Below are 25,740 nucleotides of genomic sequence, written 5' to 3' on the forward strand. Positions count from 1 at the left end.
GGGCTTTCACCAGAACCCAGTCGTTCTGGCACCCTGATCTCAGACTTCCAGCTTTCAGAACTGTGAGAAATAAATATTATTGCTGAAGCCCCCTGGTCTATGGTAATTTGTTGTAGCAGTCCAAGCACACTCAGACACTCCAGGGTTCCCTCCTGGATCGGCTGGCCAAGGCTTTGTCAGGCTCTCAATCACAGTTCGGCCTCTCCCTCTGCCCACTTCCACTTCTGTATCCTTCTTTCACATGTGTTGGTCCTTAATAAATGTCTTGCTCCCAACTGTCTTAGGAGAATGCAACATGTGACATATGTGTTCATTCTATACTTGTAACAGAGTCATGTTTGAAAATTGTACTTTAACAGAGATTTCACAGACAGTATAGGAGTGTTACAAGCACAAACTCCTGGATGGAATAAAGAATCAGTTCTTTATAAAGAGCTGTGTGAGGTCAATTGATGCTCTTACTTACTTCATCTCAAGCAAAACTGTTATTTTCTGAGCTCCTTTCCTTGGAAACACATGGAGGTCCATGTAGAGAGGGAGCTACACTAAAGAATATAAATGGAAGGGAACACTTCTCAGTAACGTTGTAAAACGTGTTATGTTCCTTCAGGGTCTTCACTTTTCCCTTTGGGCATCCTCTTCCTTCTCCTCTATTAATCATGTGAACTCTCACTGTGACCTGGGTCCCCAGAAAACCTCCAGGACCTTCTCCCCCATTAAACTCCCCTGCCCACCCAAAGTGACTCATTCTTCATTATCCCTGTGGGTCACATCCCCATAGACAAGTGCTAAATGACTCATTAATTTGGATCAACCAGATGATTAATAGCTGCTAATAGCAATGTAAACAGTCCTATTTCTATGCTTTTTCCAGAAGAGGAGTATAATGCAGGGACTTCAGAGCTATGTTGGGGCCAGTGGGGGGCAGACTGTCACAAGTAGAGGCAGCCACAAATCGTGGCTTCTCAGCAGCCACTTTGACATGGAAAGACAGAGAAAGATCAGAGTGGTACTCTAAGAAAGGGTTAATGACAAGCACCACTCTGGGTTATGGCCCTCGGCAGCTAGAGTGACCTGGGCTACTCCAGGGGCTGGAGAAATGGTGAAGGGACCTGGGAGGAAGGTGAGACTACTCTAGCCACCTGCTTACCCAGTTCTGAATCTTGTATTCTGAGGAAATTCCAGACAAGTAACTGATTTAAACAGGCTGTTTATCCAGTCTGCCTTTGTCTTGTAGAAATTGGCTTTAGATAAATGACAGCATCCTGAAAAAAACAAACAGGAATCATTCAGAAATCCTGACAAAAAGTAAAGAGGATCGAATTGAATACTGAAGACTGTATTGAGTTGAATACTGGAGCCCTACTGACACAGCCAGAGACAGTTATCTGGAAGAATACTTTTCTCTGTGGGTTTGCGATTTGATCAAGAGTGAGGTTCATTTACCCTCCTTCAGTGTTGGTGGGGATGTAAATTGGTGCAGCCACTATGGAAAACAGTATGGAGGTTCCTCAGAAAACTAAAAATAGAATTATCCTATGATCTAGCAATCCCACTCCTGGGCATATATCCAGACAAAAGTATAATTCGAAAAGATACATGCACCCCTATGTTCATAGCAGCACTATTCACAGTAGCCAAGACATGGAAACAACCTAAATGTCCCTCAACAGATGAATGGATAAAGAAGATGTGGTATATATATACACAATGGAATACTACTCAGCCATAAAAGAGAACAAAATAATGCCATTTGCAGCAACATGGATGCAGCTAGAGATTATCATAGTAAGTGAAGTAAGTCAGAAAGAGAAAGACAAATACAATATGGTATCACTTACATGTGGAATCTAAAATATGACACAAATGAACCTATCTACAGAACAGAAACAGACTCATGGACATAGAGAACACACTTGTGGTTGCCAAGAGGGAGGGGGTTAGGGGAAGGATGGAGTGGGAGGTTGGGGTTAGCAGATGTAAGCTATAATATATAGAATGGATCAACAACAAGGTCCTACTGCATAGCACAGGCAACCATATTTAGTACCCTATGATAAACCATAATGGAAAAGAATGTATATATATATATATGGATAACTGAATCACTTTGTTGTACAGCAGAAATTCACACATTGTAAATGAACTATACTTCAATTTTTTTAAAAAGAGGTTCATTTGTGTATGCTTGTATTCACTTTTAGGGTTTGCTTTTCCTCCCATACTTTCACATTTTTATTTTTTGACTACGTAGCTTTCCCCACTATTCTATGCATCACAACAGAAAATGCTGGAAATATATGCTGCAAACACAGGTGTTTGTTGTTGCCTTTAGATAAACATTTCTGCTGTGTTTTAAAACTAGATTGCAGTACGGTTTCAAGATAAACCTGGTTCCACGCTTAAAGTATTTCTGGAATTAACAGCAAATATTTCATCACAAAAGCACCAACTGCTGGAAACTGGGTTTGTCTAATGAGCCCTGCTCTGTGGTCCAGGGATCATGGGCCTTCCACCAGGGCAGGATTTCTGCTTAATAAAGTAACTTTTGTGAAATGTCCCTAAATCTCAAATCCGACGATGCAATTTTAGCAATGGAGAGAATGACTGAATGAATGACTGCAAGGAGGTAGAAGCGCTTGCTGGGCTTGTGACTGAGTTTAGGGGCAAATGGGGAACATGAGATTGCAGCTGCTCACACAAGGTCGGCCCCCATCACCGCTGCACTAAGAGATATAGTTTTCAATTCTGCGACAGGAGCCTCTCACTGTTGTGGCCTCTCCTGTTGCGGAGCACAGGCTCCGGACGCGCAGGCTCAGCGGCCATGGCTCACGGGCCCAGCCGCTCCGCGGCATGTGGGATTATTCCCAGACCGGGGCACGAACCCGTGTCCCCTGCATCGACAGGCGGACTCCCAACCACTGCGCCACCAGGGAAGCCGCTTCAGCACTTTTGACAAGTTAACCGACTGAGTCACGGACACAGGATTCGAACGGACTCTCCATGCCGAAAGCCCCGCCTTCACATCCCGAAACTCTGGCCAAGCCATCGCGCCTGCGCCAAATCAGCGGCCAATTGGAGTTCGGCGCGCGCCTGGGGGCGGGGCTAATGCCCCTGCGCGCACAGAAAAACCTCAGGATTGGTAAAAACTCGTGTTGACCAATCAGATCTCAAAACGAACCTTGAGCCCCGCTCACCTGTGCGTGGATCCAATCGCTTGCTCCTGCACGCCCAAGCCACTGATTCAAAGGTAAAGAAATTGTAGGGTGGAGACCGAGAAGTTGCGAAGGAAGCCTGGGCAATGTTGAGGCCTCAGTCCAATAGAAGGTACCTGCCTGGGAGTCGGATAGGAATCGGGAGGATGGGTGGGGGCTGCGAACGGTCAAGGTTCTGATATTCCTGCCTCCATCAGGAGCTTGTGCGGAAACACTTTAGCGGCCCTTAGTGTCCCCTCCAACCCACGCAGTGGTTTGTTCCAAAATAGAAGCCACCTACCCAGTGGTACCTCCCAGAACTGACTGTTCCATCTGTGCCTCACGTAGGGGTATAACCTGAGAGGACGGTTCTATTACGGACTCCTTATCCCTACCTCCTGTAGGCCCCCTAGTGGTGTGATCAAGCAGGCTTCGATGCAAATGCCCTTGTGAACCGTTCCTTCCTCAGCCTCCTGCCACTCCCTGAACCCTTCCATCCCTGTCTCCCCCCACTCCACACCCACGTCGCCAAATGGACCATCCCAGGCCCTGACCCGGAAGGTCTTGCAGAGAGCAAAGGCAAAGGAGTACACCCGCCTGCCTTAAAAGTTCCCGCCCCAGAAGTAGGCCGAGGATGTCAGTAATTGTACAAGTGTGGCAGCATCTATCAAAATAAAAACGGGAATTATCCTCCACTGGAATGTCAGCTCCACCAAAGTAGGAACATGTGGCTTTCTAGTTCCTTGAGTCTCCCCAACGCCTGGAGCAGTGCCTGGCACAGAGTAGGCACTCAGGTTGTTGACTGACTGACCCCTTTGACTCAACAGTTCCACTTCTAAGATTGTGTGCTAAAGAAACACTCACACATGTGCACATAGCTGTGTGCACAAGGATGATACGAGCAAACTATTGGAGAGGGCAGCAGGTGGGGGAGGGGGGCTAAGTGACCATTTATAGCCAGTAGGCTTTGTTCACCGCAGGTCTGTCTCCACACCACTCACAGGGCAATCTCAGAGGAGGGGCTTGGGGAGGGCTGGCTCAGGAGCCTGGGAGGAGGTGAGCCATTCCTCTGAGTGTCATTCATTTATTCACAAATGCAGTGGGCTGCCAGTTACCTTTAGGACTTGGATGAAGATACAATGAGAAGCTTATCCAGACTGACAGTGGGAGGACAGGAATCCCCAGATCCTAACTGTCTCCAGGAAGTCAGGCCTCCTGGACTGACCTTCACGGGACCCAGAATGAGGCCCTGACACCCAGCTAGGCCCTTTCATGGCAGGGTAAGGGGGTTCCATGTCATTTTGGGAAGGCACCTCTGGGAGCCACAGAGAAATCTTGGAGGCGCAATAACAGGAGTGCCATCCAGAATGGAGGAGACAGGCCCCCTGCTAAGGCATGGAGACTTAGCCCTAGGACTAAGGCTAGGACTTTCTCAAAGTGAACACGTTAAGAAAGTTGTAACAAAATAGGCGCAATAAACTTTGGAGGGTAGTGCTGATATCACCTCCACTTTACATGTGAGGTGACCTTTATGTCTTCTTCCCGTGTCCCTTGAACTTCCGTGGGCTGCACTCCTAATTCAATGCTTTAAAATTGTTTCATTAGCAAGCACTTATTAAATGTTTATTATATTCCAAGAACTGTTCGAAATTCTTTACAAATATTAACTCACATAATACTCTCACAACAACCTATTGATGTAAGTAGTTTTGTTTTCTCCATTTTACAAATGAGGCACCTGGGAAACAGAGAGGTTTAGAAACCTACCAGAGGTCACACAGCTGGGAAATCATGGAACCAGGATTTGAACCAAGGCCATGTGGATACAGAGTTCCATCCTCGTAACCACATACTGCAATGCCTTATTGTTTTCTTTTTGTGCTTGTGTGTGTGTGTGTGTGTGTATGTACGCTAGATCCCCAGGGTTTATTTACCTTATAGCTGGAATTTTGTACCTTTTGAGCCCCTTCACCCATTCCCCAACCCCCACCCCACCACCCTGCCTCTGGCAACCACCAATCTGTGCTCTGTTTCTGTGAGTTTGGTTTTTTAGATTCCACCTATAAGTGAGATTATTCAGTCTTTGCCTTTCCCTGACTTATTTCACTTAGCATAATGAACTCCAGGGCCATCCATTTTGCTGCAAATGGCAGGATTTCCTTATTTCGTATGGCTGATCCCAAGCACCTTTTTTTTTTTTTTTTTTAACATCTTTATTGGAGTATAATTGCCAAGCACCTTTTAAGTGCCATCCTACTTAATCCTCACTAGGCCCCTTGGAAGAAAACCCTGTCACCCCTGTCAGCGATGAGGACACTCAGGCCCAGAGAAGGCACTTAACTGGCTCTGTCATCCAGCTAGGGCAGGTGCCAAAGCCCACGAGGACAGCAGCTGGGGCATTCCTGGCACTCATGATGCCCCAGCCCCTCCCAGGGTCCCTTCCCTGTCCTCAGAGACCCAGCCCTGCACTCTGTCATTCTGTCTCCTGCGGGACACCCAGCACACTCCCGCTCTCAGAGACCCTCTCCCTTTCCCCCCAGCCCTGCGGGAACTGCCCTGGACTCCTGGTCTGGATTTCATCTGGATCCTGGAGAGATTTTCAGTTCCGCCCTCACAGGGACTGTTTGAGAGACCCCTGTTTGTGGGCAGGAGCGAGGTGTCCTAAAGACACCTTTGCCCTTGCAGGGAGCTGGCAGGGTCCTGAAGGGATCCTCTGAGGCAACACTGGGTGCTGGGTGAGAGGACACAAATGGGGTGAGGGTGTAACTGAGGCCCTGTGAATAGGGCTGGGGAAGGGGGCTAAAGAGGCCCCTGGGTGGAAGGCCTGGTGGCAGGTGAGGGGAGGTTTGGGAACAGATGTGTTGGGGTGTCTGGAAGTCCTTTTGCAGACACCTGCACCATCCACGGTCTGCTGATCACCTCCCCCCAGATGCCCACAGGAAACTTTCACTCTCCCAGGCTGCCTCCCGCTCACTCTCAACAACTTGGCCACTTTAATGGCCTAGAATCTTGAGCTGAGGAGATTATCCTGGACAGGAATGTGGAGCTTTGGGTAAGGCATGCCCCACGTGTGCTGAGGGTCATCAGCCCCTGAGTTATGTAGATACATAACCCCTAAAGTATGCAGATTAAGCCACAAGTATAAGATACCATGCTCTGTGTAAGAGAGAGACAGACAGAGAGAGGGAGGGAAGGAGAAGAGACAGAATCAGAGGTCAGACAGAGAGAGGTGGAGCCAAACAGCCTCTCTGTAGGTTCATAAAAGGTAGTGATCTGGCCACTAGCAAACCCTAAAATCCATCCTACAATTCTAGGTCCATAAACGATCCAGTCTAAGGAGGTCTCCCCTGATCTCTGGGGGTCATTGTCATAACTTGAGGCAGTGGCTTAGGGGCACAGGCTGTGGAGAAAGCTGGAGTTCTAACCCTGGCTACTCCACTCCTTCCCATCTGCGTGACACTGGGCAAATCATAGAACCTTGCTGGGCCTCAGACTCTCACTTGTAAAATGGAGACAGTGGCCAAGTGTAACTCATGCAAAGCACTGGTACATGGCAAACCTAGTGCAAACAGTACCTGTTATGATCAACATTGTCGCTATTATTATTCTCTTTTTTTAGGTAAGAAGTGGATTTATTTAGAGAAACACACTCCACAGACAGAGTGTGGGCCATCTCAGAAGGTGACAAAGGCCACTATTATTCTTAAAGCCATCGACTGTTGCTGGATTTTTCTCCCGTGTGGGATGGGGACCTTGCTACTCTTAGAGGTAAGCCCTATCTGTCCACCTCTATAGACCCATTTGGGGACAGTGACAGTCACTACAAGGGCTTGGGGGCGGGAAAGGAGGTGTGATACACAGAATAATGACCCCCGCAAAGATGTCCACATTCTGATCCCCAGAACCCATGAATATGCCACCTTACATGGCAAAAGGGACTTGGAGGATGTGATTAAGTTAAGAATCTTGAGCTGGGGAGATTATCCTGGATTATCTGGATGGCCCCTGTGTAATCACAAAGATTCTTATAAGTGGAAGAAGGAAAACCAATGTCCATATGACCAAATTCTGAGTCATAACAAAATCTTAACAAATGTAAAAGAATTGAAATAATGCACCGTATGTTCTCTGGCTGTAATGGAACTAAACTAGAAATCAATGACAGAAAAATATCTGGAAAATTTCCAAATGTCTGAAAATGAAAGACACTTATAAATAACCCATGGGTGCATCAAAGAGTAAGTCACAAAGCAAATTAGAAAATAATTTTAATTAAATGACACTGAAAACACAACGTAACAGAGTTTGTGGTATGCACCTAAAACAGTGCTTAGAGGAAAAATTATGACATCAAATGCTTATGTTAGAAAAGAAGGTTATAGGAGAGGAAAAATTTCCCCTTGACCCTCTTAGGGTCTTTGGCTGGGTCTGAAAATTAAAATGACAAAGACAGATTAACAGGAGAAAAGTATGCAAATTTATTTAATATAAATTTTAGATGACACGGGAACCTTCATAAGGAAATGAAGACCTGAAGAAACAGACCTGAGTAGTTTTATTCTAGGTTTGATGAAGCCTAGACAGTCATAGAGAAATATGATAGGGTCAGAGAGCATGTGGTAAGTTAGTAAACTGGGGGAAAGTTAGCAAGGCCTGTTTGTTCAGATTCTTATTACGGTTCCTTTGTCTTCGGAGATAAGGATGCTCCTTTCCTCTGGGTATAGGGAGGGCACCTCTCACATGAGGGTATATGAACTGTTTCAGGGGAAAGGGCAGGAGGAAGGTCAGAGTGACCTCCCTGCTTCTGCTGTTTTCTCCACCTCCTTCAGCTTAAAGTTTTCAATATGCCAAGGTGCCATATTTGGGAGCAGCATGTCCTGAACTCCATCAAGTCCTCCTATCAATGATCTAAGCTTCCACCTCATGAAATTAGAAAAAGACAAACAAAATTAAGCCAAGCTGAAGGAAAGAAATGATACAGAAAAGAAATCAAGAAAACAGAATAACAAGAGGAAAAAAAATCAATGAAACTAAAAACTAGTTCCTCGGAAAGATCAATGAAACTGATAAAACTCTAGCCAGACTGACCAAAAACACAAACAAACAAAAATCAAAGAGGAGGCAAAATTACCAATATCAGGAGTGAAAGAAAGACAGAGGGGGAAATGGGGAGGTCATGTGTAATGGGTACAGGGTTTCAATTTTGCAAAATGAAGAGTTTTGGAGATGGATGACAATGATCATTCACAGAAATGTAAACGTACTTAATGCCACAGAACTGTACACTTAAAAATGGTTTAAAATGTAGAATTTGTGCTATGTATCTTTTTGTGGTATGCGGGCCTCTCACTGCTGTGGCCTCTCCCATTGCGGAGCACAGGCTCCGGACGCGCAGGCTCAGTAATGGTGGCTCACGGGCCCAGCCGCTCCGCGGCATGTGGGATCTTCCCGGACCGGGGCACGAACCCGTGTCCCCTGCATCGGCAGGCAGACTCTCAACCACTGCGCCACCAGGGAAGCTGTGCTATGTATCTTTAACTGCAATTTTAAAGTAAATAAATAATTGTTTCAATGAAGCAATGGTTGTTACCAGGACCCCAAAGCAGAATGTTTCCTGCAGGAGGGGGAGGCTGCTTACCCGCAACTGCTGCAAATGCTTGTCCTGCAAGTACTGGAATTCCAGGTGCCCAAGACCCTGACCGACCTGAGCTGAGCAGCCTGGAGGGGCTGGTGCCTCTTTGGGGAATTCATCACCGGGTTCTCAGCCTCATGATTCCCAGCAGACACATCTGGTGGTCTCTGGTCATCCTGAGGCCTTTGTCCCTATGACATAGACCAATTTGTGCAACTATAAGCCTTACCTGGGGCCTAGATAAGTATCTTTTCTCTAAGGAGCCCTGGCTGAGGGGGGCTCACACCAGTCTTCAGTATGACTTCCGACCCAGCCACACAGTTCCTGACAAAGGTCTGCGATCCAAAGCCTGAGCAATAAAAAGAGATTTCCAAACACCTTTAATGCACACACTTGAGTCTAAACAGACCAGATGTCAGGGATTTATCTTCTTCCATAAGAAAAACAAAAAAACCAACTCCCTACATTCCCTCATTCCCCGCATTTTCTGTCATCCTTTGAGTGCCTCTTCACCTATATTTCTGAATCAAAGACAGTCATCAGGTGACTTGGGGGAAAGAGCAAACATCAGCCAGTTTTCCCTGGCTTTCAATTCATTGAAAACACTCCAAAGTTGATACAACCTAAGAATTTTTGCTCCCATGGGCCATCTTTTGTACTTTATAAAAGGTTATTGTCAAGGCTAGGGGACACCAGGGTTTGTAAGTCTATGGGCAACACACAACTTTAGTGCTCTGTAAACTCTTCCATTGGGAAGGGAAAAAATGAGTTTCCAAGATTTTGTAGGAATTTGCCCTAATATTGGTTTCAGAACTCAATAAAGAGACCTTAATTGGATTAAGTGTATGTTTATATTTTAATCATCCATTAATTAAGAAAAAGTAGAAAAGTACATTTTTTCTTTGGCCGCACTGTGAGGCTTGCAGGATCTTAGTTCCCCAACCAGGGATGGAACCCATGCCCCCTGCAGTGGAAGTGTGGAGTCCTAACCACTGCACCACCAGGGAATTCCCAAAAAGTAGATTTTTTTTTTGTTTTTTGTGTTTTTACATTTTTTATTGAAGTGAAAAGAAATAGATTTCCAAAAAACCTCCTGGAAATCAGGTAGCTAAAATGAAACATTCAGTGGAAGGCTTGAAAAAACAAGTTGAGCAAATCTTCCAGAAAGTTGAATAAACAGACAAAAGGAGTGAAACAATTTTTTAAGTCTTAATAAAGGTGATCTAGAATTAGATTTTAAAACTTTCCAGATACTTAGATACTGAGAACAGAGGAAAAGGCAGAGAAAATTATCAAAGAAATAATGCAAGAATGTGCCTTAGAAATGAAGGCCATGTGTATCCAACACAAATGAATAACGACTTAGACAAAGGGATATTACTGTAAAATTTCAGAACACCAAGTAAAAATAAAAATAAATAGTAGATCCTAAAAAAAAAAGAAGACAACCCAGGGACTTCCCTGGTGGCACAATGGTTAAGAGTCCTCCTGCCAACGCAGGGGACATGGGTTTGATCCCTGGTTCAGGAAGATCCCACATGCTGCAGAGTAACTAAGCCCGTGTGCCCACAACTACTGAGCCTGCACTCTAGAGCCCATGCACCACAACTACTGAAGCCTGTGCACGCTAGAGCCCGTGCACTGCAACTACTGAGCGCACATGCTGCAACTACTGAAGCCCGTGCACCTAGAGCCTATGCTCTGCGACAAGAAGCCACTGCAATGAGAAGCCCATGTATCGCAACAAAGAGTAGCCCCCACTTACCGCAGCTAGAGAAAGCCTGCACACAGCAATGAAGACCAATGCAGCCAAAAAATAGACAACCCAACAAAACATGTACAAGAAATGTGAACAGACAAGAATAAATGTGAATGAAAAATTAGTGCATGAAAATAGGCTCAACATGTTGAAATGCAAATTCAAACACCAAGGAGATTACCACACACTCCTTTTAGAATGGCTAAAATTAAAAAGACTGACCATCCCAAGAGTTAATGAGGATGTGAAGCAACCCTCATACACCGCTGGTGAGAATGCAAAATTGTACAGCCACTTTGAAAAATATTTTGGTGGTTTGGCACTAAAGCTGTAAAAATAAATAAATAAATTAACTCCTGATGAATTAAAGAGAAATAATTTATGGGACAAGCACAGCAAAGAAACGTATGTATGGTGAACGTGAATTAAGACAGAAGACAATATTAAAAACAAATAGATGGTTATAATGAGAAGTACATAGGGGTTCTAAGAGTCCTGGGTTGAAAACTAGCTGCACTGGGGACTAGTGATTTGACCTTGAACAAGATACTTATCTTCTCTTATCTTCCATTACTTGACCTATAAAATGAGGATAATAGAACAGTGAGTTTTTTTAAATAAGGGTAGTAACAGAGAGATTGAAATGTACTTATAGTGAAGCAGTACCTAGAGCACTCACATCATCCCCTGGGAGAAGCCATTCCTGACCACCTGCGTTACAGGGCTCTCCTCTGTATTCTGAGCATCCCCTGGCTCTCCCCTGCCAGGGCTCTCATCATACTTGTTCTATCAATCATTATCTTCTGGATGGTTCTCTACTCATTAACTCTGAGCTCTTTGAGAACTTATATCCTGCCTGAATCAATCATTCCTATGTCCTCAGAGTCTGCCTAGCCCAGAGCAAGGAGCTTGATTCCCAGCAGGGGCTCAGACAAGATTTTTTGTCTTTCGTTTTGGGTTTGGTTTGGTTTGGTTTGGCTTGGTTGATTGGGGGGTTTTGTCTGAGTGATGACGACACTAGATAATCGAGTTTAGAGGATGATGAAGTTCAGGACACGCTACCCCAAAATATGGCACCTTGACATGTTGAATATTTCCAGCTGAAGGAATTTAAGAAACGGCAGGTACAGGCAGGATTTTCTGACCTTTCTCCGTAACAGGTCATAAGACCCTCATGTGAGAGGTGCTCTCCCTCTACCCAGAGGAAAGGAGCATCCTTATCTCCAAAGACACAGGGAAACTGACAAGAATCTGAACAGACAGGCCTTGATGTTTCCCCTAGTTTATTACACTCAGCTCACATTCTTTTTTATCTTATCACATTTTTCCAAGACTTTCCACTCTTCATCATATCTAGCATAAACCTCTCAGGTTTAACCACTTCTTCGGGTCTTGTAAAACTTATATTAAACAAATTAATAGGCTTTTCTCTTGTTATCTTTCTTTTTCTACAGCAGCCCCAGACAAGAACTTCTAAGGGTAGAGAAAAAAGATATTTTTCCTCCCTACACCATTATTAAACCAGCATTTGGTTATTGGAAATAATACATTATAAACAAGAGATCATAGGAAATATCTCTTTGCAAACTTCTGTTCTCTTAGAGGGGGATGTGCAGGAAAGGGTTACCTCAGTGGGCCTGGGTTGCTCAAATCCTGCACATACCAAAGAACAGTCTGCCTCTGGGATTGGCCCTTGGATGGCTCCTGAGAGATAATTTCTGAGCCCTTCGAATATTTTGCCTGATAAGACTTTTTGCATGTTTGAGACCTTGGGCCATGCTGTACCAGCAGGATCAAATAAGTTTATCCTAAGAATGTGATTTATGATGAATGTCTGGTTTTTCTCTGGGGAGATATGGTCTTTGTAACTGAGATCAGTCACAAGAACTCTGCATGCCTATGTGACTGACTCCCCCCCCCCAAAAAAATGGAGACCAAGGCTCAGATGACCATCCCTGGTTGGCAACATTTCACATGTATTGTCCCACAGCATTGATGGGAGAATATATAAGCATGCCCCCATGCAACTCTACTGGGAAGGGACCCCTGGAAAAGGAATCTTGCACCTGGTTTCTCCTGGACTCCATCCCATACACCTTTTCCCTTTGGTGATTCTAATCTGTATCCTTTCAGTGTAATAAACCAAACCATGGGTATAACAGCTTCTGAGTCCTGTGAGTCCTTCTAGCAGATCACCAGGCCTGAGGGTGATCTTGGGAATCTCTGGCACAGGGAGCTTGTGCCCTTTACTCCACACTCTTGCCAGAATCATCCAGTACCAGTGTATTTCCCAGTTTTATATTTATAATGAACCTTGGTCACTGCTACTTTCTCAGATCAGCCCCCAGGGGCTGCATTGGCTAATTCGCTAAAGCCTTCCCATATACAAAGGGGCTAAGAAAGAGACTAGGCTCTCAATAAATACTTCTTGAATAAACACAACACTGCCAATCTGGTTATTCTGGTTTTAAGTGTAAGGCATAGATGTCACTCAGCCTTATATCAACAAAATCAAGTTTGTGAACCCAGTGATCAGTGGGTGTGGGAAGTCCAGTTGGCCTCTTTCACCCTCAGGAGTCTCCTCGTTTTCCTCCTGCTTTGCAGCCACCCCACTCATCACTTTTCTTCTAGGTTCCTTCCCTGTGTTCCTCCTTGGCACTTCAACTGCTCTTCTGTTTATGTGTCTTCTCTGCCCCACCAGTGTAATATCCCCCATGGCAAACACCATATGTATCCATATGCTACCTCACTTATTTCACCACAGCAATCATTTAGTGTAAATATTTTGATTCCTATTTTAGGAATGGAGAAACAGAACCAAAGGATATAGATACCTTTCCCACCATCACACAGTGTGTGTCAGAGGCAGGATCGAAACCAATGTCTATTTCATGCCATGGCCTATAAGCAGACAGATGAGGTAGGACCCAAGTCGTTTGGCCTCAGCCAGTTGCCCTGCTCCCTTTCCCTCTTCTACCTACATTCTAATCCTTTCATACAACTCAACAGCCTAGGGACTTCTCACATATTTTGTAGCAAACTGGGATACCCTACATTCAGTCTTTTTATTTGAACCATAGATTTTCAGTCCCTTTGGGTGAGGAAATATCTTTAAACCTGTATTAAGAGAGAAATAATTGTGTTTATTATTCCTTAAGCAGGATGGATTCTGGGCAGGGTCTTTTCCTCAGAACTGGTTTTTTTGGGGTGTTAAGATAAAAATGGAAGCTCAGAGATGTAACTTGGCTCTCACTGTATATAGTAATAGTGGTATAAGGCTGGAATCAGGCAGTTGGGGGCTTCTGAGGGTGATCTGTGACTGTCAGGCCAATGGAGGATTTTGCAGAGGAAACAGAGATTTGTGGCTGCTCCCTCGCCACCTCTGAACAACTGTGAAGGATAGGCGTGTTTGCAGGGGATGTTGTGGCATTTTGCCATGAGGCTTGTGGCATAAGTTTTTTTCTGTCTCTCCACAAACTGTCCCCAAAAGGTTTAGTGTTCTAGTTATATTTTTCTGTAGCACTATAAGATAAGCATGTTACTATTTTTAGATGTTTGTTTTTAATATCAATGATTTCGTCTGGAATACCATCTGGGGCAACGCTTCATCTGCAGTATGTGGTCTGTTTCACATACTGGGAAACCCTTCCTTCAAGAGAAGAACAAAGCCTTTTAAGTCAAACAATTTTATATATTTTTAAAATTTAAATTAAATCTTATAAAAACATCAGATTATCACTGAAGTTATCATATACACCATCAGTTCTGTACTCAACACTTCAGGAGCTTTTACTCTGAGAAAAGAGCAAGGGTTTTGAACTTAGAACGCGAACCCCCAATCTGCCTTTTACTGGAGTCAGAGATTCTTAATTTTGTGAAAACTCTGGCTTCCTTTGTGAGCATCTGATGAGGTTGTATATGTACAGAATCTAGCACACAAAAATGGCTAACAGTACATACTCTATAAATGAGAGTTTTTAGTAAATCCTATTATTATTAGATAAAAGAACTCAAGAAATGAAGGTATGGTCATAATTGTACACAGCTCCAGGGTTGGTCAGCAATTTGTGACCAAACAGGACAGATCAAAATCATCTAGGCAAGTTAACAGAGCCGTGACTTTTAACTTTCTGTGTAGAGGAGATTGGTATCAGCATAGAAAAAGGAGCAGGTAGCTTTCAGAGTGACAGCATCATTAAAGGTATCTTGCAGGGAAGATGGGCACCTCACAAAGTTTGAAGGGATGGCAACCTGGAGCTGCCCCTTCTGTCTCTACCTTTTAAGTAAAGTCCAATCTTCAAAGAGAAAGGCAATTCAGAAACAGCTGATCACAGGAAAGCCTGGCCCTACATTACTCACAGCCTTGAAGCTCCAGAGAATAGAAGAAGAGGTTTTACATCCCAGCTCATTGTATGAAGCTAGCATAAGCTTGATACCAAAGTCGAAGAAATGGAGTACATGAAATAGAAGTATAGGGTAGTGTCACTCATGAAGACCACACATAATCCTAAACAAATTATTAGGACATAGATTACTGATGACCAAACTGTGTTTATTTTAGGAATATAAAGTTGGCTTAAACATAGAAACTTATCCAGTTACTTCAACCCATTAGCATATTAATAGAGGGGAAAATCTTATGATAATCTCAATAAATGTACTTTAAGTGTTTGGTGAAATTCAACATGTAATCAAGATGAACACTCTAAGCAAACTAATAATAGAATAGAATGACTTTAATAAAGTATATTTACCAAAAGAAAAGCACAGTAAACACCATGGTGAAATACTGAAAACTTTCCATTTCTCATCAGGGAAAAACAAGGATGTCCACTATCACCAGTTCTGTTCAACATTATTTTCCTGGGTGGGTCTATCTACTTTAAAATGAGAAAAGGAAATAAAAGCTATAATGTTTAAAATGGCAGGAACAAAACATTATTATTCAAAGATGATATGATTATGTATGTTGAACACTGAAAAGGATCTAAAGATAAACTTTAGGACTTAATAAGCATATTTTAGCAAGGTTGCTGGGTAGAAAAAACAATACACAAAAATTAGGTCTCTATATACCAGATCAAACAAAATATAAAATTTCCAAAACAATGTACAATTTTCAATAGCATCAAATACCTAGGAATAAATTTAACAAAAGACACGCAAGACTTCTTTGGACAAAACTGCAAAACAATTCTAACAGTCACATTTCCAACACAAGAACAGCCTGCACGGTTACAGTTTGTCTTCATTTAAACTTGTGGTTGCCCTTCACCTGTAAGATAACATAACATTTGAGAATATTAGAACTATATTTAGATAACACTAAAGGGATACAGAGGACACTACAGTCTTAGTTTTATAAAATGGACTAAAACCAGAACCCTAAGGGTGACCCTTGGCTTATATACAGTTAAACCTCTGTAGAGACTTCGAAGGTAGGCTTTCAGGCACTTTAACAATATTTGCTAAACACATCACTCTTTCTAGTGGTACTGAGAAACAAAGAGACTGTTCAAGTTCAGAACTGATTAAGCCCAATGCTTCCATTCAGAAGTAGTTTTAAGTAGAAAGCAACGTTTTTTATACTTTTAGTAAAAATCCAAACAACAAATAAAAAAACCTAAGAAACAAAAGAAACTTTTTAAAAGTTCATTTAAATGTTTTGACTTGAAAAAAATATTCTTAATATAGGATATCTAAAACAGTAATGTCACACTTAGAATTGCTTAAATGGAAAAACAGGAAGGCTAGTATTGCATTTGTTTTGGCTCTACTGTGGAAAAGTGCAAAACTTTCTGTGAGCCAGTTTAGCCCTTACATAGTAGTAGGATAACCATTTGTCCCTGTTTTCATCCATACTCCTGCTATAATTATGAGTAGTGACTCTCTACACACCTAAAAGCATTCCAATTTGTATAATAAATTATATGGTTACACTAGTTTTAAGTCATTACCATCAAAAGTAACATCACATTGTGAAGGAAAATAGTACCATGTCTCACAGTCCAGAAGAAAAAAAAAGGACAGAAGTGGGGTGGAGAGAAAGGAAAAAAACCTGGAGAGCCAAATATCTAGATACACAGATAGATATAGTCAATATATGTTAGTGTCTTTTTCATAATCCTTATTGTGTATACTTAGCCTTTTGTCTGTTTTCTGCAAGATTATTTAAACTAGTGGATCTTCTACTCACAAATATTTTCTAAAAGAGCATTCTCATTGATTTATTAGTTGTATTGTTTTTCCTTTTCCTAATGATTCATACCTGTCTTTTATTAAGAATCCCCTTCCTTTTCCCCTTAGATTTATTTTGTTGCCTTGCTATTATTTTTATATTGGATGCTCATGTAATTTTATTATCTTTTTTTTTTTTTTTTTTTTTTTTTTTTTTTTTTTGCGGTATGCGGGCCTCTCACTGTTGTGGCCTCTCCCGTTGCGGAGCACAGGCTCCGGACGCACAGGCTCAGCGGCCATGGCTCACGGGATTAGTTGCTCCGCGGCATGTGGGATCTTCCCGGACCAGGGCACGAACCCATGTCTCCTGCATCGGCAGGCGGATTCTCAACCACTGCGCCACCAGGGAAGCCCTATTATCTTTTTTAATAGCATATGTATTTAAGGCTATGATCTTCCTATGAGTACATTTTAGCCATGTTCAATAGGTTCCTGAGAGTAGCCTGAAAACTATCTTTTAACGTAAAGAGTCTGGAATGGACCAGGAATGTAAAGTGAAAATATTTAGAAGACTAATGCAGGGTAATTTCTTCTCTAAACATCAGGTGCTTCCTTTAAATTCAGAAGCTGTGTGATTAATGGTCAGTAATTTGGAAAACACACATGTAAAACACACTTAAATTGATTACTCAGGAAGTACTTCAGTTATGGTCTTTGAAATTCAATCTTAACAATTTGATGGCTCAAGGCACAAAATTTTCACAGATTTGACATGGTTAGAGGTGATTATATCATGCTATCCACATTTTATTAGGAACAGTAGCTTATTAACACAGACAGTGGGGACAGGGAGCGTGCTCAGCATAGGTATCTTACTAACACTCACCTTGACCATCACTGACTACATGCACTCTCTCTACTTGATCAGCCACAGAGACTAGAAACTAGGCTGTCTCTTGACATTTTATTATTCAGTCATCTGAGGCTTCATTCGGGGAAGGATTTAAAATGAAGTTGTTCACATTTTTGTCAATTATACATCAATAAAACTGGAAAAATATAAAATGAAATTGTTCTTTAAGAGCCAGAGAATTCAGAATTCAACAGAATCTGAGGACAGGCATTCAGAACTCCAACAGAAAAACAAATATCAAGCAAAGTGTTAGTTCATTTTCTTAGTAGTGATGAAACCTCAATTCAAATGTAATTTGACTCAGGTCAGGATTTGACGATTTATGATAAACAAAATCACATAAAGCAGCTTATCTTTGTATTCTATGCAACAGAACCAGAGTAAGTAAAAATTAGAGTTGAAAATCATTTTTAAATATCTGATTTGAAGTCACTATTTTTATAAGAGCAAAGATGGGTTTAGAAGTTAAGGGATTTTCCCGGAGTCAAATTATGTTAGAGCTGGTACTAGAACCTACTTCAGCGCTTCAGCATATTTCATACAAACTGATGTGTGTTACAAATGCATTACACATTTGTGAAATGCAGATCTCTATAAAAGCATCTGAAAATTATTAACTGTTGGTTAAAGGGCTTATACTTAAAAGTAAGAAAATGCTTTCATTTTATAATTCAATATGGCTTTGACCCAATTTGTTTCTATACCTGATAGTTAAGGTCTGAACTACATTTCAAATCATCTTTATATGTGAACTCTGCTATTAAAGCAACAGTAATGTTATCTTTATATTATTAAAAATGTAATATTGTGGAAAACTGACACCCTATAATTTGCATGCGTAATAGATAACATACCTGCTTCTGGCTCTTTAATGGGCTCTGGATTTGGCAGTCTCTTCCCCTTGACATCAGAACCATCTCCACACCCACACCCAGTCTTTGGCTGAGCCAGTTCCTGTTGATTAGCTTCCAGGGCAGACCCTTGCAAATAAAAAGTTTATCAATTTAAGAAGTAAAACTTGAAACATAAATAAGGGAATGATAATATTCACTCCTTCAGTGTTGTGAAGTAAAAGCCTTAGGCCAGTGTGGTAATAAATGTGATGCATGAGAATCCCAAGAGCGTTATTTCAGGAGTTTGTTACCAGAAACTAGGAAAACAGGGTTTTATTACCCTCTTCCTTTCCCAAGACTGCCCTCAGACAAATTAGGTGCTCCCTTTGTACATATCCATATTGTACTTGTGACTGTACTTATCAGTGATTTGTTTGGGTCTCTCCGACTAGATTGTGAGCTCAAGGTTGTATCCTAGTACTTAGCATATTACATGGCATGAGCAGACAACAATAAATGTTGACTGGAGAAAAAGTCTTTAAAAACACCTCAAACTGATTAACATTTTGCAAACCAACTGGTATGTCCTCGTCAAAAATGTCAGTGTCATGAATGTCAGAGAACTAAACAGACATGACAACTAAATGTAATGCGTGATCCTGGACTGAACTCTGGATCAAAAAAAATTCTAAAAAGGAAATTATCGGGATAACTGGGGAAATTTGAATATACACTGTGTATTTAATGAATACATATTCTCATTGTCAAATTTCCTGATTTTGATAATTGTACAGTGATTAGCCAAGAGAATGACTTTTTCTTTGTTCTCAGGCTATATATACACTAATGTACTTAGGGTAAAAGCTCATAATAGTTGAACCTTTATCTAAATGGCTCAATAGTAATAATAGCAAACATATCAGTAAGTGTGTATGTGTATGTGTGTGTATATATAGGGGGGAAGGGAAGAGGATATGAAACCAATGTGGTAAAAACTATTAACAGTCGGTGAATCTAGGTGAAAAGTATGAGTTAATTGTACTATTCTTGCAAATTTTCTGTAAATTTTCTGGTTTTAGAAATATAAAGTAAAAATTAAAGCGAATACATGACAACTACATTGTACTTCAGGAAGACAAGAGTTATCTTATTTTAAACTGTGGTTTAAAAACACGTTAACAGCAAATTCCCTGGTGGTCCAGTAGTTAGGACTCTGCCCTTTCACTGCTGAGAGCCCGGGTTCAATCCCTGGTCAGAGAACTAAGACCCCACAAGCCACACGGCCAAAAAAAAAAAATTTTTTTTTTAAAACACATAACATAAAACTTACCATCTTAACCATTTTAAGTGTACAGTTCAGTAAAGGGTTATTTTTGCATCATTAGCAGAAACTAGGAATGGATTTTACATATTTGTTGTACTGTATTATGAAACCTTTATTTTAAATGGTCTAAGAATAAACCATAATAAACATATAATTTCTGTATTTTGCTATAGTGTACTAAAAGCAGTGAGCATCAGCTATTTACAAAGCCTGAAGTCTATACCATGTATAGGATTTCAATTACAATTAAAATGTAATCTTCTGAAGAGTTAGCTCAGTGGATCTGCAGGCCCATGACAAATCTTATAGTTGTGACACCCACCCTCTACTGAGGTAGCCTGAAACTTATTTCGTTAAAATAAACAAAAGTTATATTTAGGTCCAAAGGTCCTATATGTAACTTTCCATAAATAAATCCCATGTAGAACAAAGTAAAAATATTTTACTTTTAAATAAAATAACCAAAATAACAGTAAAATTATTTATGTATAACAGTCAGATACACAATGAGAATAAAGGAAATGGGGTAGAAAGAAATGAAAGGCATTGTTGCCAGTCATATTCTACAAACCTTTAATAGTAGCCTCAGTAATGTAAATGTTTTGCTTCAAAATACCATATATATCCAGGAGAAATATGTCTGTCTCATGTTAATCTTAGAGTAATTAATCTTTTGATTCTCCTAACCACAGAAGGATTTAACCAACTTTTAAAAACCACTTTAAAAAAATCATACTAAACCAGCTACCTGTATGCAAGTATCCTGAACTATCCAGCTTTTAACAAACTTGTCATGTAAAAATATCAAATACAGAAACAATGGTGATCATGCATGACTCATTTCTGGAGCCTCCAACCTACTACATTGAATTGGGGCAAGACTGAGCTACATTACAGCACAGACATTTGAGTTTTGAGCAAAATCATTCACCTTTTTTACAGCAACATTCATAGTAGGAAGACACAAACTTTGGAGTGAAATACAGATTTTGTATTCAAAAGCCAAGTGCTCTTTGATAAACCCAATCCTTTAGCCTCAATTTTCTCATTCATAAAATGGGGAGAATTTATTATAGTGAGAGATTGCCCTAAGCTGCAAATTATACTCCCTTCACTTCTCCAGCCAATTTTCAGGCCATGTTTGAGATCCCTTTCTATTGTTTTCTTTCCTTCTCTTACTGGTATATCATAATGCATGAGACATCACACACACACACACGCACACGCACAAACACGCAACAGGCATTCTTCCCTTTCCCTTCACCTTGAACTGAAGATGCTCCTTCATCCTGCATCTCTTGATCAGGCGTAAAGTCCTGACTTTCAGTTAGTGGCTCCTCTTGTTCAGGTTGCTTATCACCGGGCTGCTGGAACTATGGGTGTGTGTGTGCAAATGAAAATTTTTGTTACTAATACACATCAACAATATAAATATACAAAATACAAAGACACATTTGATCATAAATAAATCTAAACACATTTTTCCAATACTATTCAGTACACGTTCTTTTTTGGGGGGGGGGCGGAGCAGAGAAAGTTGTATTGCAAGTCCATGCAAGGAGACGAGGTGGCTCATGCCCTAAAAAGCCTCAAGCTCCCAGCATACTTACTCTTAATAAACTTACTCTTCCCACAGAGAGGCTACTCCAAGAAAACAGTTACCCACAAGGTCTTTGGCAGCTATTTTAATCTATGTCGGGATGGCTGTGTGCAATCTGTTAATAAGCATGAGAAGGAAGTTATCAGTCAAACTCCCCAGGAACATAACAGCATCCATCAGGCAACACCAGAATGTAATCCTCCTGGATCAATGTTCCTTATCATATGGAAGACCTTTATCACTGTATCTATATTAGTTCAACAACATTTTCACAAAACTTAATTTCTACTAATAAAAATCATCAAATGTGAAAACACTTACAACCACAGGCCCAAGTGCCCTGGGATAGCCTTGATCATAAACTCTTTCTTTAGGTCTGTATGTTGACTTTATTCTCCGACTCATATTTCCCACTGAAAACAGAACATTGTCATTTGGAAAATGCACTTAAGAGGATAATTATATTTGAACACTTCCGTGGCCAAATGATGATGTATACTATTTTTGTAATATTGAACACATTTTCAAACTAAGTCTCAAGGTAATTTAATTGTGTGTGCTTTCCAATCACACCAAATCCGGCAACTTGTAAAAGCAATTGTTTATGTCATGGCCAAGCTGACAGAAAAATCACCTTAAAACACATGGCAAAAGACAAGAACACATTTCTGATGAGTTGTGGATTCACAACTTGATTCACCATTATGGAGACATTTAGTGAAATACTACTGGAAATTTAAAACTTGAGGGACTATTGCTTTCATCACGCTCTGGTTTACCAAGCCCTTCCCCCCACCCCAATAAAATTCTATTGGAACACAAAGCCACACTCACTCGTTCACATATTGTCTACGGCTATCTTTGCACTTGCAGAGTTGAACGGCTGCAGTAAAGACTCTTATGAGGCACGCTCCTTCCTTGGCACCCTGTTCGGGGCACTACAAATCTCGGGATGCAGTTACAACCCACAGCGGTCCTAGCTTTTCGAGGCCTTTCCTTTAGCTCCCGCCCCGCCCCCATGCCCCAGGCCCCACTGCCCACTCCCAATTCTGTGCTCTGTCTGCAGTTCCAGGGCCTCCAGGACCCAGATACCGCAAATAATGCCGCCAGGACTCGATCTACCTTCATCTGACCTCCACCGCCCACCGCCCACCGCCCTCCCTTTCCTGCCACCAGGACGAGAGCTATGGTGGCCGTGACACCTGCGGAGAAAAGGACGACGACCTCGAGGACCTTCCTCCTCAGAGTCCATAGATCGCACCGCCTGACCCTCCCAAAGCCTGCTGGCTCCCCCTCACACGCACGCACACTTGAACTCCAGGCAGGACAGATCTGGGGACCTACCTGGTGAGTCTCAGCCAGGCACAAAGAACGGAGGCACTAAGACGCAACGGGCACAGCCCCGCACTCAGACCACGTTGCCCACACCGCACAAGGGCCGATGGGAAGGCGTGCAGCCCTGAGCATGCGCACTGCAGCTCGCATGTGCCACGTGGGCTGGTTTCCCCGCCCCTCCATGGGACCCCACAGAGAACTTCCGGATCTGTACTCGTCTACACTTCCGGTCCCTCTAGGGTTCAGATACCTCAAGTAACGACCCCAAGCCTCTCCCAGCTTTCAACTGCCCCTCTCCCCTTTGTGGCCCACCGTTTTCCATTATCCCAGCCCCCACTATGACAAGGGTTGTGGTGGCTGCCTGAGAAACGAGGTAGAATGCCTGCTAAAACCGAAATGACAATATACTCCATAGGATTTGCATAAGGCCAGGCCTCAGAACCTAATATTCAAAATGTCCAGCATATGATTCAAAATTACTCAGAATACTCAAAAAACTAAAAATAGAACTACCATATGACCCAGCAATTCCACTCCTGGGTATATATCCAAAAGGAACAAAAAACATTAATTGGAAAAGATACATGCACACCAGTATTCATAGCAGCACTGTGTGCAATTGCCAAGACATGGAAGCAACCAAAGTGTCCCCCAACAGATGAATGGATAAAGAGGAGGTGAGATATATATACAGTGGAATACTGCTTAGCCATAAATAAAGAATGCAGCAACATGGATGGACTTGGAGGGCATCATGCTAAGTGAAATAAGTCAGAGAAAAATACTGTGTGATATCGCTCATATGCGTAATCTAAAAAATGCAACGAACTAGTGAATATGACAAAAAAGGAGCCGACTCACAGATACAGAGAACAAACTAGTGGTTACCAGTGGGGTGAGGGGGCAATATAGGGGTGGAGGAGTAGGAGGTACAAAGTATTGGGTGCAAGAATGTATTGTACAGGGCTTCCCTGGTGGCTCAGCGGTTGAGAGTCCACGTGCTGATGCAGGGGACACAGGTTCGTGCCCCAGTCTGGGAGGATCCCATGTGCCGTGGAGCGGCTGGGACCGTGAGCCATGGCCGCTGAGCCTGCGTGTCCGGAGCCTGCGATCCGACACGAGAGAGGCCACAACAGTGAGAGACCCGCGTACCGCAAAAAAAGAAAAAAAATCATACTACACCAGCTACCTGTATGCCTGTATGCCAGTATCCTGAACTATCCAGCTTTTATCAAACTTACCATGTGAAAATATCAATTACAGAAACAATGGCCATCATGCATGACTCATTTCTGGAGCCTCTATCCTACTACACTGAACTGGGGCAAGACTGAGCTACATTACAGCACAGACATCTGAGTTTTGAGCAAAATCATTCACCTTTTTTACAGCAACATTCATGGTAGGAAGGCACAAACTTTGGAGTGAAATACAGATTTTGTATTCAAGAGGCAAGTGCTCTTTGATAAACCCAATCCTTTAGCCTCAATTTTCTCATTCATAAAATGGGGAGAATTTATTATAGTGAGAGATTGCCCTAAGCTGCAAATTATACTCCCTTCACTTCTCCAGCCAATTTTCAGGCCATGTTTGAGATCCCTTTCTATTGTTTTCTTTCCTTCTCTTACTGGTATATCATAATGCATGAAACATCACACACACACACACACGCACACGCACAAACACGCAACAGGCATTCTTCCCTTTCCCTTCACCTTGAACGGAAGATGCTCCTTCATCCTGCATCTCTTGATCAGGCGTAAAGTCCTGACTTTCAGTTAGTGGCTCCTCTTGTTCAGGTTGCTTATCACCGGGCTGCTGGAACTATGGGTGTGTGTGTGCAAATGAAAATTTTTGTTACTAATACACATCAACAATATAAATATACAAAATACAAAGACACATTTGATCATAAATAAATCTAAACACATTTTTCCAATACTATTCAGTACACGTTCTTTTTTGGGGGGGGGGGCGGAGCAGAGAAAGTTGTATTGCAAGTCCATGCAAGGAGACGAGGTGGCTCATGCCCTAAAAAGCCTCAAGCTCCCAGCATACTTACTCTTAATAAACTTACTCTTCCCACAGAGAGGCTACTCCAAGAAAACAGTTACCCACAAGGTCTTTGGCAGCTATTTTAATCTATGTCGGGATGGCTGTGTGCAATCTGTTAATAAGCATGAGAAGGAAGTTATCAGTCAAACTCCCCAGGAACATAACAGCATCCATCAGGCAACACCAGAATGTAATCCTCCTGGATCAATGTTCCTTATCATATGGAAGACCTTTATCACTGTATCTATATTAGTTCAACAACATTTTCACAAAAATTAATTTCTACTAATAAAAATCATCAAATGTGAAAACACTTACAACCACAGGCCCAAGTGCCCTGGGATAGCCTTGATCATAAACTCTTTCTTTAGGTCTGTATGTTGACTTTATTCTCCGACTCATATTTCCCACTGAAAACAGAACATTGTCATTTGGAAAATGCACTTAAGAGGATAATTATATTTGAACACTTCCGTGGCCAAATGATGATGTATACTATTTTTGTAATATTGAACACATTTTCAAACTAAGTCTCAAGGTAATTTAATTGTGTGTGCTTTCCAATCACACCAAATCCGGCAACTTGTAAAAGCAATTGTTTATGTCATGGCCAAGCTGACAGAAAAATCACCTTAAAACACATGGCAAAAGACAAGAACACATTTCTGATGAGTTGTGGATTCACAACTTGATTCACCATTATGGAGACATTTAGTGAAATACTACTGGAAATTTAAAACTTGAGGGACTATTGCTTTCATCACGCTCTGGTTTACCAAGCCCTTCCCCCCACCCCAATAAAATTCTATTGGAACACAAAGCCACACTCACTCGTTCACATATTGTCTACGGCTATCTTTGCACTTGCAGAGTTGAACGGCTGCAGTAAAGACTCTTATGAGGCACGCTCCTTCCTTG

At 41.9% G+C, this 25,740-nt stretch overlaps 1 protein-coding gene and 1 long non-coding RNA gene across 2 annotated transcripts; one reads left to right on the plus strand and one right to left on the minus strand.

Annotated features, from left to right (window-relative positions):
* The first annotated feature begins 3,125 nt into the window (after positions 1-3,125).
* On the plus strand, positions 3,126-24,704 carry LOC136793419 (uncharacterized). The gene is made up of 3 exons (XR_010838657.1): positions 3,126-3,327; positions 6,814-6,962; positions 22,499-24,704. It is a non-coding gene; the product is annotated as an uncharacterized lncRNA (long non-coding RNA).
* Positions 14,375-21,837, minus strand: LOC131748151 (X antigen family member 2-like). The gene is made up of 4 exons (XM_067023887.1): positions 21,754-21,837; positions 21,097-21,199; positions 18,530-18,655; positions 14,375-14,379 (listed from the first exon to the last, which is right to left on the minus strand). The coding sequence occupies exons 1-4, from the start codon at positions 21,835-21,837 to the stop codon at positions 14,375-14,377; spliced, it is 318 nt and encodes a 105-aa protein (XP_066879988.1).
* Positions 24,705-25,740: the final 1,036 nt, after the last annotated feature.

This window comes from Kogia breviceps, chromosome X (genome assembly GCF_026419965.1).
Source record: "Kogia breviceps isolate mKogBre1 chromosome X, mKogBre1 haplotype 1, whole genome shotgun sequence".
Classification (NCBI taxonomy): Eukaryota; Metazoa; Chordata; class Mammalia; order Artiodactyla; family Physeteridae; genus Kogia; species Kogia breviceps.

Excerpts from the sequence above, each read along its gene's own strand:
- LOC131748151 (XM_067023887.1), bottom strand. The coding sequence starts at position 21,837 with ATGAGTCGGAGAATAAAGTCAACATACAGACCTAAAGAAAGAGTTTAT. Across the intron at positions 21,200-21,753 it reads GGGCACTTGGGCCTGTGGTT|CAGCCCGGTGATAAGCAACC; the intron begins GTAAGTGTTTTC and ends CCATAGTTCCAG. Across the intron at positions 18,656-21,096 it reads AGGAGCATCTTCAGTTCAAG|GGTCTGCCCTGGAAGCTAAT; the intron begins GTGAAGGGAAAG and ends TTTATTTGCAAG.